The following is a 10,709-nucleotide window of genomic DNA, read 5'->3' on the forward strand; positions in this document are numbered from 1 at the left end:
GGGGGGGGGGGGGGGGGGGGGGGGGGGAGTAGGGCCTCGGCCCCAGCCTCAGTAAGAATCAGAAGCGGCGTGGTGACAGAAGAGAGGATGAGGCCCACTGAACTGTGATTTTCAGGTGAACTAGCGTTGAGTCAGGGGATGCCTTAGATGAATAAATGGTACACCTGAGAACAAACCAGCGGAGGGTGCCCCGAGCTTCCTGGTTTCTGGCAACCGACCCATTTCTGTGCTGCTGCCCCCCACGTACAAACCTTAACAAGCCGTGCTGAGTTCTCAAAGATGGCTTTTTCTCTCACCCCCTCCCCAGAACTTCAGAGGACGAGGAAACAATCGCGGCTACAAAAATCAATCTCAGGGCTACAACCAGTGGCAGCAGGGTGTAAGTAACTTCTTCTGTGCTATGGACACTAATTGTATTTGAAGTTCCTAAGAAGCAGTCTTGAAAAACTTGTCGAGGGATTGGAGTGTTGATAAGTGTTCAGGGCAAGGTGTGAATATAGGTGGAGTTTGCTGTAATTTAACATTATATGATAAAATACTCTTTAATACAGACGGTTCTTTTTATTGTTAGCGATAATTGTATAAACTAACCAAGTCATGATGTGTTTTCTTTTTGTAATGTGTTTATTGATAATAATGGGATATTAATACTAACTAAATCTGGTTTGGTAGAAATCAGAGGTATGACAGGTATAAATTTGTTTCCAGCAATTACTCTGAATTAGATTGTCATTTCCTAAAAGCAGTTTGAGTGGCTTATTGATGTTTTTTCTTTAAAAAAAAAATTTTCTCTTACAGCAATTCTGGGGTCAGAAGCCATGGAGTCAGCATTATCACCAAGGATATTATTGAATACCCAAATAAAACGAACTGATACATATTTCTCCAAAACCTTCACAAGAAGTCGACTGTTTTCTTTAGTAGGCTAACTTTTTAAACATTCCACAAGAGGAAGTGCCTGCGGGTTCCTTTTTTAGAAGCTTTGTGGGTTGATTTTTTTTCTTTTCTTTTTTGTACATTTTTAATTGCAGTTTTAAAGTGAATCGTAAGAGAACCTCAGCATTGTGCACGATAAGAGAATGTGTCAGTATTTCAGGGTTCTACATTTTATCTGTAAAATGTGACTTTTTTTTTTATCACAACAAAAGTAAAATGTTGCTTTGTACCTGGTGTCTTTTATTAAGAATTTACTCCCCCCATTTCTCACAGAGATAACAGTCGGGAGTCATTGTCACAATATAATAGAAATGTTAGCAACCAGATTCATGTAAGGACTAAGTAGTCCTCATGAATTGCATAAGACTCTGTACTGCTCATAGTACACTCCATCCTCTCTGTAGTTTGCTGAGTAGTGGAGGGGGAAGGCTTCAAGAGTAGTTTCCGACAATAACTGGGAAGGCTTTTTCTTTTTTTAAACAATGGAATTGGCATAATTGGGAATGAAGATAAAACTTGGAACCAAGATAGAGAAGATGGAGTGTATGTAGAAGGGCTGTTAAAAATGTAAAACTTGGTTGCATTATTTGTGGAGGCTCAAACTTGTGAAGGTTCAATACCATACTTTTTCCATTTGTTCTGCATTTTGATTCTGAAAAGAAAGCTGGCTTTGCCCATTTCTTATTAAAAAAACTTGTTGTAAATCCAGTTGTCTAATGGGATCTATATGAAGTTAGCTATGTCTGTATGCCCTTCTCCCACAAAATACTGTATAACTAGTGTGCTTGTAGTAGTTTACTCCACCATCTTTGTAAGCTAATGACATTGTGAGTCACCCATTTATATCTTAATTTTTAATCATGTCAGTTCTTGAATGGGTATCTCCTTAGCCTGCTGATTTCTTTTTCTTTCTAAAGAAAGTGGGTGGAGAAATTAATTTAGACGTTTGTTTGCAATAAAAAGAATTCATTTTACTCTCGTTTTGGGATTCTCGCCATCAAGGTTCAAAATCCCTTTATAAAACTCCCAAGAGGAGAAAATTAAGTGTGTGCTTTCTGGACAGCTTATTCTTTACTCTGTACTTGGAACATTTAGGTTTTAAAAACTTAAATGTATACTGACAATTGACTTTGAATTATGAAGTAAAGTTGAATTCTTCCTTCCCCTCCCCCCCAGATGACTTAACATTTTAATGAGGGGAAATGGTGTACTGGCTGGGAGAAGTTAACACTCCGTTTACCATCTTTACCAAATGCTAATGGCTGTCCTCAACCGAGTATCTTATACGCACCTATCTAATACATGAAACTCTGGGAACAGATGCTTTTAGAAGCCATCATGCGAGCCAGTCGTTGATTTCACTACTGCACAACACTGCTAACTTAACGTAGCTATGTGACAACATTAGATCCCCTAATTGTAATTCTATTGGGTTTGCACAGAACACTTAATCTTAAAGGACCCTCACTGATGTGAAGTGAGGAATCAGGAGTCAAACTGTAGAACTAAAACTCGACTTCAGTCTAGTGTTTTGTTGGTGTTTTAGGTTGCTTCTGCTAAGTTTAGGTTTGTTTATATTTCTGTTTGCTTAGATTTTTGTTGTAGCCATTTTAAATCAGATCTTTAACTTCTTCATACTCCCAGGAATTTTGCTACAAGCTGAGCTGGAGTTGAGTTTTAGATGGTGGTGTAGGTTTAGTTGATAAATTTTTGGAACAAAGGCTAATCCTGTAATTACCGTAAGGACACTTAATGGTACAAGGCAGTGTCTCAAGGGCTTTTGGTTTTTAGCAGTTAGCTTACTGGTAGCAACTGCTGGCATGAACTCTTTCTCGGTGTACCTTATAATTATGAGGATTGCATAGACTGACCCGGGGGAAAAGTTCAGCCTTTGTTGCTAATCAGTGTTTTAGGTACCTTTGAAGAATCTTGGATCTATTTTCTAGTTTAAAATTGCTTATTTACAGAATTCATATTCTAATCACAGTGGGAGAGAGTAATGGCCAAATAACACGTTGGTAGACTGTCGTGCCTTGTGTAGCCCAGAAAATTTTGGGAAGAAAGGTGAATAGATGGAGATACTGTCCAGGAAAACATTAAAATTTCCAGAAGCAGTCTAAAGATAGACCTAATATGTATGGGAAGAAATAATCTTAGTGTTTTAAGAAATTCAGAAGAAGGGAGTGTAGCAGATAGCAAGCAAGCAAAAGGGAGGAAAATAAGGAATGCCATTTGGCAGAGTAAGATCTGTCAATGAGAAACTTGGTTTAGTCTTTGCCCCTCCTCTTGCCTGCCTCTCGCCTGCCTCTCTGTGGCAAGCAGAACACCAGATAAACTAAAGACGTGGTTCTGAGCACGTCTCAGCTATGCCCGTGAGACTGCAGTTGCTTTGAGTGGTGCTTTCCCCAGAAAGTTTTGCAGGGAGTCGAACCGACCATCCTGAGTCAGGTGTTGGGTCAGATTGGTCAGCTACAGTCTGGTGCAAACAGCATGAATAGGTTAACCAGGAAAGAAGGCAAAACACTGCAAGATAGAAATGAAGTAACCCATGCTGTCCCGTAGAACATTTTCTTTGTTGCTGGTAGGTTACATCTTGTCACTCTTGTCTGGCCTTTGACAGAGGGCTCTGGCTTGGACTGAGGAGGCCAGGACTAACCTCTGGCCCTGATACCCAGGTCTGTCACACAGTAAGATGAAATCTTAGAATGAAGCATGAGTCAAGTCAGTCTGACATTGAAATGACGAAGCCATGTTAAATGCACAAAACAAGAAGCTCACATTTGCCTAGGATAGATCCTGTCCAACGATAAGGACAATGAAACTAGAGGTCCTGAGCACTAATGAGGTGTTGAAGCTTCTTAAAAGACCGTTGTCTTTAAAAAAGTACTTAAAAATTTTTCCAGGAAAGTATTATTTTTCACCTTCTGGAGAGTTTACATTCATGGACAGATTACGCTCTGTAATGTTTGCATCAGTTTGAGTTGAATGATTTTTCTATAAGGTTAATATAAATTGGCTTTTTATCCTAGGATCATTTAAGTCCCATTGCACAAATAAAAATGAAGTATTTCATAGCTTTTTAAGCAGTGGTATAGACTTGTCTCACATACAAAGACCTGATGATAGGTCTGTGGGAGTCTGATACCTTTAAAAAGCTGAAACCAGAATAAGCTGCTACTGAGGAAGGTGTAAATCTCTTTCATAGCCCAGGTCTTAGTTTCTGATATTAAACATACATGTGCATCTTAAAAACGTTTCCATAATTCCCTCTTCACATGTAACTATAAAATGTGTTTTAAAAAGTGGGTGGAACTTGTAGCAGAGAATGATTCTCCGCTCCCACCCCCCAGAATATTCCATGAGATACTGTGGAAAGATGAATACGGTATTTTCTGTAAAGCCATTTTCTCCTAAATTTTTTTAAATGGTTTGAATCTAAACTTTGTTGTTCATGTTTCTGGGGCTCTGAGAGAAACTTGGTTTCAGTTTTAACATTTTCAGTAATGGTAAAAGCAAAGATATGTAGTGTCCCAGCCTTGGCAATAGGTTGCAGTAGTTACACACAAGAATTAAAGGATATTAAGTTAGGGCTTTGAGAATCACCTGCATTGGCTCTCTCTAAACAGCAATTTGGATTTATTAGTCATTGGAGAGCAGTCTCTTCAAATTGTTAATTGCCTAAACTTACTTAAAACTACAGTGCCCTTTTGATGTGTGGAACCTTTTGTTGGGATGATTTTTAGATTTGAATCTTTTTAGCCCTACTGTTGTTCAGCTGCTTCACTAACCTTTACTAACCTTGATATTTAAAATAAACCCTTCAGAACTATTTTGGAAGTGACCTAAAAGTGTGCTGATGTGGGGGTAGGACAAAAAACCCAGGATCCCCAGTATCTTAACATTCCAAAGTTTTTGTATATGTGAAGTCAAATAGTTGAAATAACCTACCTTAATATTTTTACTATGTTTTGCTAAAAACATGCTATTTTACTTGGTCACACTTTGTTGATTTCAACATGTGGGCAGCTGGAGCCCCCCAAAATAAGAGTGCTTTAGATAGGTGGGAAGTAAGGATGTACTGTCCCATTCTAACCAGTTGACTAAAAATATAGGTGATTGAATATATTTAATTAGGTTGTCTAAGGAACTTAATTTAGTCTGTAAGGCTTAGTAGATTGTAAAATATTATATTCATAACGTTAACCTAGAATTATTTTTAAAATGTGACACCTATGTCTCATGAGGTTACGTTGGGGATGTGCTGTCCATGTGGAAAGCTGAAGAAGGACAGGTTTTTGGCATGACGTAGATAACTGGGGAATTTCAGCTGTGATTGTACAATCAGATCAGTATTTGTAAGGGAACAAATAGATAAACTGCTAGGCCAGCACATCCGTAATCACTGGTTAGGTAAGTTATCGAGACAAGGACCTTAACTATGTGCTTAAATTTGTATTTACTTAGTTATTGCCTGGAAATATTACAATTGTTTTCTCCCTTCTCATGCCAGGATTCAACATACACTTGAATCTTGACAAGGAACCAGGGGTTTTGCTTTTAGACAAAACGATCTTTGGGTATGAGAAACAATATTCTATAGTCGAAGGTGTAATGATAATACCGTCGAGGTAAATAGAGCACTGTCTTGACGGAGAAGTGGGCTATTTGCTGCCCCGTTAGCGAGTGCGTTGTGCACCCGTGGTGTAGCTCGGCCTGCGCTGCCGGCAGTTTTGCAGGGATGAGAGGCTAGAGAGCCGACCTGTCTAATAAACGTGGAGCTGTGGCTGATGGCATGTGCTTTCCTGCCATTTCTGTAACAGTCCGTGACCTTAGAGGAAGTCAGGTCAGCTTTGTACAGTAAAATATTCTGTACTTGCCAAGCACTTGAGAAGCAGATCCACAAATTTGCATCCGTGAAAAAATTAAGAAACAAAAGCCAAGAATGATGAGATGAGCAGTATAGTCCGCTAACCTGTGACTTAAAAGCTTTGAAGAATTAGGGCATGCAGAGAGAAGGAGAGGTAAAATCCATACTTTTGAAGAATGGTTGGGGTTTTTTGAATGGCAAGTAACAGGTAGCTATTAATAGAAGGTATCCTTTTGGTTGTCTGTAGTTAAGGGAGTGGGAGCATCGTGGTCAAGTACAGTAAAAGGTTCCAACTTAATATATATATTTTTAAAGTAATAAAGCAAAAAAAAAATGCTGATTTAAATTTCATCTCCTTTTCCTTAGTCTGTCCATGTGAATGTGCTGTGTGGAAGAGTAAAAGGGCCCAACTAAATGTGTTCCAGTGATTCCAATAGGTATTCCAAATTAATTGCTGCTTGTACATTTAACACTTGTTATATTGGGCTTCCAGGATCACCTTAATTAGAACTCCCTTATTTAAAAGGATGGGAAAAGGCAATAACTGGTAACCCAGATTGGGTAGATTGTATAAACAGGAAAAAAAAGGTTTTCTAACTTTCCTTTGCATACCTGAAATGTGAAGTAGTTGGTGGTGTAATGTTAAGCAGTTGGCGGTCCTCTTGCCTAGGTTTAAGATTGTATGCAAAAGGAGCCGAATCCTTGTAAGGTTCTAATGGTTCAAATTCCTTGTTTTAACTTTTTGTGAGACACTCATTTTAATACTTCCCACTTGCAGAGCTTAAATACTTTAAGTATTTTAATGCAGAAAAACGAGTCTAGGATACCTGTGTCCTTGTTTTTCCCAGCCTTCTGCGTCTGTGCGAAACGCACAAATACTTACTAGCTTATAAACACTTGGAAACTAGATTGAAAGCCTTTTGGAGAATAAGGAGATAGGACTCCATTACCAAAAAGGAAAAATCAACTATAGGAAGTAAATTTAAACTGTAAAGACAGAGGGAATAAAAGGCTCAGTGTGACCTCTGATTGTGCCTCCAGAGCATGTAATTTCTTATTGCCCTGAAATCATTTAAAGACTTGGTAAGAAGCTTAGAGGAAATCTGCTATTCTTCCCACCACATACTCCAGAATAATGTATCTTGGTGAAATGAGAGGACCTGGGTGCTATACTGATTTGAAATGTAGCTGTCAGGATTTGAATACAGTTCTGTGTCAACTAAAAATCTAATGGCTTCTGAAAGAGCAGACAGCTTGGTTTCAGACCAAAGGTAAAAATCGTAACTATTTTGTTCATTTGAGGGAAAAAAAAGTTAAAACTAGAAGAACATCGTTTCAAAAGTAAACTTTGAATTCAGATGGCAAAGCATAGGTTTCATTTCCTATGACTTGTCCTCACAGTCTAAAGGGAAGAAACATTTCTATGGAAGCCGATCCATTAAGAAACCAGTGTTTGCAGATTACTTTGATTTACTAAGGACAGGCCATCTAAGGTGGTTTAATAGATTTTATTTGTTAACTTGATCTCAACTTTTAAAAAGGGAACAGTAGAAGCCTGTTTAAATTCGTACCTGTTTATAATGTCTCTGGTAGTTTTGTCAAGATAGAAATACTTGGGGCAATCATCTGTATTCTAGAAAACTGAAGAGTAAGGCAAATGTAGTTGAAAATTATTACTTGCAACACAATCTGTAGTGCTCATGTTACAAGCTTCAGAATGTAATACTTTAAGACCTTTGTAGTAAGTTTTTGTCCCTAAAGCTTCCTATTTTAAGAGAAAAAGATGGAGCTTACTGCATAAAATGAGCTGTGTAAGATGCCAGTATTTGGGTGGTAGAGGATATTGGTATATTGTCCTGAATGAATGACCACTGGACCCTATTAAGATGCTTCCAAAAAATATTCTAGAGGACTATTAAAAATCAGAATTCTAGCAATCGCTTTAACTTTTCTACTTAAGATTTTGTTTACCCAAGTAAAGTACATATATATATATTAACATGAATTTTAAAGGGGTGCCTTGACCCCCATCCACTACAGATTTTTATCTAGGAATAGAAGGATTCAAACCCTATTTGATCCCTAGCTCTTTGCTGAAAAGTGCATAAACAGGAATCCTGAATTTATTATATAGACCTCCTCGCATTATATAATCGAAGCAAAGGGAAACCAGCGATGGAGTAGAGGTACGTAGACTAAAAAGATGCTTGCGAATCAAATGATGGTATCAGGAATAGTTAAAGTTTTTTGTTGCCAAACTCGGTCATTATAAATCACAAGTCCAGAGAAAAGCTTTAGTTAATTTTAAATTCCCTGAGGTCCTTTTACTGTGATGGAAAAGCCAAGTAGTCAAGGAAAAAAAGGGAGGGGTGAGGGAAAGGGGAAATGCATAGAGTACTAGAAGGATTTAACAAAGTATGATAGATAAAGCCACAAGAAGTTTTTAAAACTACTAATGACCACAATTCTATTTTAATCAGCTATTTAGCTGGTATCTACTGCTATATCACCTAGTGTGAAGTTTTGGAATTAATGGAACAATGAAAGAAGCAGTGCAGCTGGAGGCTCCCAAGTGGGCACGGAAGGTAGGTTACTCTTGCGGTCTGTGATGTGGAAAGCATGTTTGGGTGAGGGGAACCTGGACTCTGTCTCTTTGCTAGTGAACATTTAGTAATACAATTCAGCAAACATGCATGGACGGTTTCATGCCAGACACTTGGCTGGGAATGTAAAGATTTAAAACGGACAGAGTTCTTGATGAGAAACTTAGGCTCCACTTGGAGCACAAGTCCGTGACCAGTAAAAATGCCAGCTAGTAGTATGAGTACCTAAATGAGGTGATCCTCCTTCCCAGAAGTTAGTGAGCAGGAGAAGGGACTGGGAGAAGCAGCAGGAGGAAGGCATTGTTAAGTGGAATGGGAAAGTTTGAGCAGAGGCTGGGGGTGCATGGCAGAGGGGATGGGCACAGAGTACACAGTTTGAGCTTGGAGTTGGGTGGCCGAGTATAAGTAGATTGGGCTGGAGGCTACAAGTGGAAGTATGATCTGTTCGGGGGCTTTTTGGGAGGTGTCCAGCAACAATGGCCTAGGGACCTGGAGTGTGTTCCATAGCCCAGTAATCTGTTAGTGCATTTGTAACCTCTTAATAGTTGGGGAAGAAAATAGGTATTAATAACTACATAAACTTATTAAATGATATTTTAAAAGTTATCCAAGTAAGTACTTGTCACCACTTTGTTTTTATCCAGGTCTCCAATTTATGCAGTCATTCTGCTGTGAAAATGAACTAACCTTGTTATTGGTGAAGGCCTTGGAAATTTTTGCCAGCCGAGAGAGTTTTCTCTTACTCAGGGTAAGATGTAATCATAGTATGGGAGAGCTAGGCGGGAATTCAATTAACTTAATCCAATGGCCCAATTTCATACTTTGCATCCATTTGTAAACTGAAGCTGAGAACCTGAATGGCCTGCACAGACAGCTTGTTAAAGATCAGGTTTGAGGAGTACTCCTCAGGTTTCCCCCTACTCTTGCAGATACGGCATTGCCTTTTAAAATACAAATGACTGGTCAATTTGAGTAACATAGACTGGATTCAACTCTGACTTGTGTCAGAGTGTACACATGGTATATGGTCTTGGAAACTGCCTTTTCCTTTCTAACAACCTTTCCTGATTATTGTCCAAGTCCTACCTTTGGTGGCTACTAGATGATGAGGATCCATAGAAATGTCTTGGGGCATGTGCTTGACAGCGACAGCCTGTGCGCCGTGCCCCTTGTAAGGACAGCCACAGGAAAGGCGGGCCTGGGAGGGAAAACGGGACTGAGCATGCACTCCCCACTTACCCCTTGAAAAGTCATAAGAGAACACAATAAAACTTCAGGACAGCTTCACCTTCTCTGGCTGACCATGATGATCAAGTAATAGGAGCATTAATAATGCCAGAATCCTGTCTGGTGGTCTTTTTTCATTATCATTTCAAAATCAGGAACACCTCTCGCTTGTGTTTTGTGGTATATTTTTTTCTTAGGAAGTAATGTTGACATTAAAACAAAAAAAAAATTCATTGCTTTGGAAAGGGAGAGTGTTTTTCCTGAATGAATAAATGCTATGGGCTTGGTTGGGTGCCTTGTTTTTTTGCCTCTTTTAATGGCAGCGAATTGAATTATAAATGACTGACTTATGTTACTAATGTAATATGTGTGTGATCCTCTGGTGGTTTTGCATCAAACAAGTTCTTAAAATACTTCTATACATACCTTGTGTCTATCCACTTAAAAAAATTAAAACACTGCATACATCCAAAGAAATTTAGAGCATTTAAAAACAAGCTTTACTTTTGGGGAGATCACCTACCTGTTGTAAGAAATGGAATAGGGTCAAGCAGTGAGGACATTTTTAAAAATAGCAATTTACAGGGGTGCCTGGGTGGCTCAGGCGTTAAGCGTCTGCCTTGGCTCAGGTCATGATCCCAGGGTCCTGGGATCGAGCCCCACATCTGGCTCCATGCTCGGTGGGAAGCCTGCTTCTCCCTCTCTCACTCCCCCTGCTTGTGTTCCCTCTCTCGCTGTGTCTCTCTCTGTCAAATAAAATCTTAAAAAAAAAAAAAATAGCAATTTACAAAGTTAAAAAAAAAATCCATTAGTGTTATGTCTTACAATAGCACTGACTAGAAACCAGGAAGTATTGCCTCATTTTTAACAGGGTGCAGTAATACAATTGTGATTTTTGTTTTTAAGGTGAGTTTGAAAATCCAGCTGAGATTCGATTCGATTTCTTGAAATGCCATTATTTACACTCTCTTCTCTGCACTAAGTCTGACAAGGCACCAGATGCTTTGCTGGCAGTAGGTCGAGGACTAGAATAAGCTTGTGGGCATTCATACAAATGTTTTAAAAAAAAGAAAAGA

General features: G+C 38.9%; 1 protein-coding gene across 2 annotated transcripts in view; it reads left to right on the forward strand.

The window, feature by feature from the left end:
* Nucleotides 1–1,640, forward strand: part of HNRNPU (heterogeneous nuclear ribonucleoprotein U) — a 10,302-nt gene extending 8,662 nt beyond the window's left edge. For both annotated transcript variants that reach the window (XM_025877822.2, XM_025877823.2), the window contains exons 13-14: nt 308–379; nt 799–1,640. In XM_025877822.2, the coding sequence (XP_025733607.1) occupies nt 308–379; nt 799–852 (126 nt within the window). In that variant the 3' untranslated portion in view covers nt 853–1,640. The remainder of the gene's footprint in view (nt 1–307; nt 380–798) is intronic.
* Nucleotides 1,641–10,709: the final 9,069 nt, after the last annotated feature.

This window comes from Callorhinus ursinus, unplaced genomic scaffold (genome assembly GCF_003265705.2).
Source record: "Callorhinus ursinus isolate GAN/ISIS: 27379988/994484 unplaced genomic scaffold, GSC_fseal_2.0 scaffold13, whole genome shotgun sequence".
In the NCBI taxonomy this organism is placed as follows: Eukaryota; Metazoa; Chordata; class Mammalia; order Carnivora; family Otariidae; genus Callorhinus; species Callorhinus ursinus.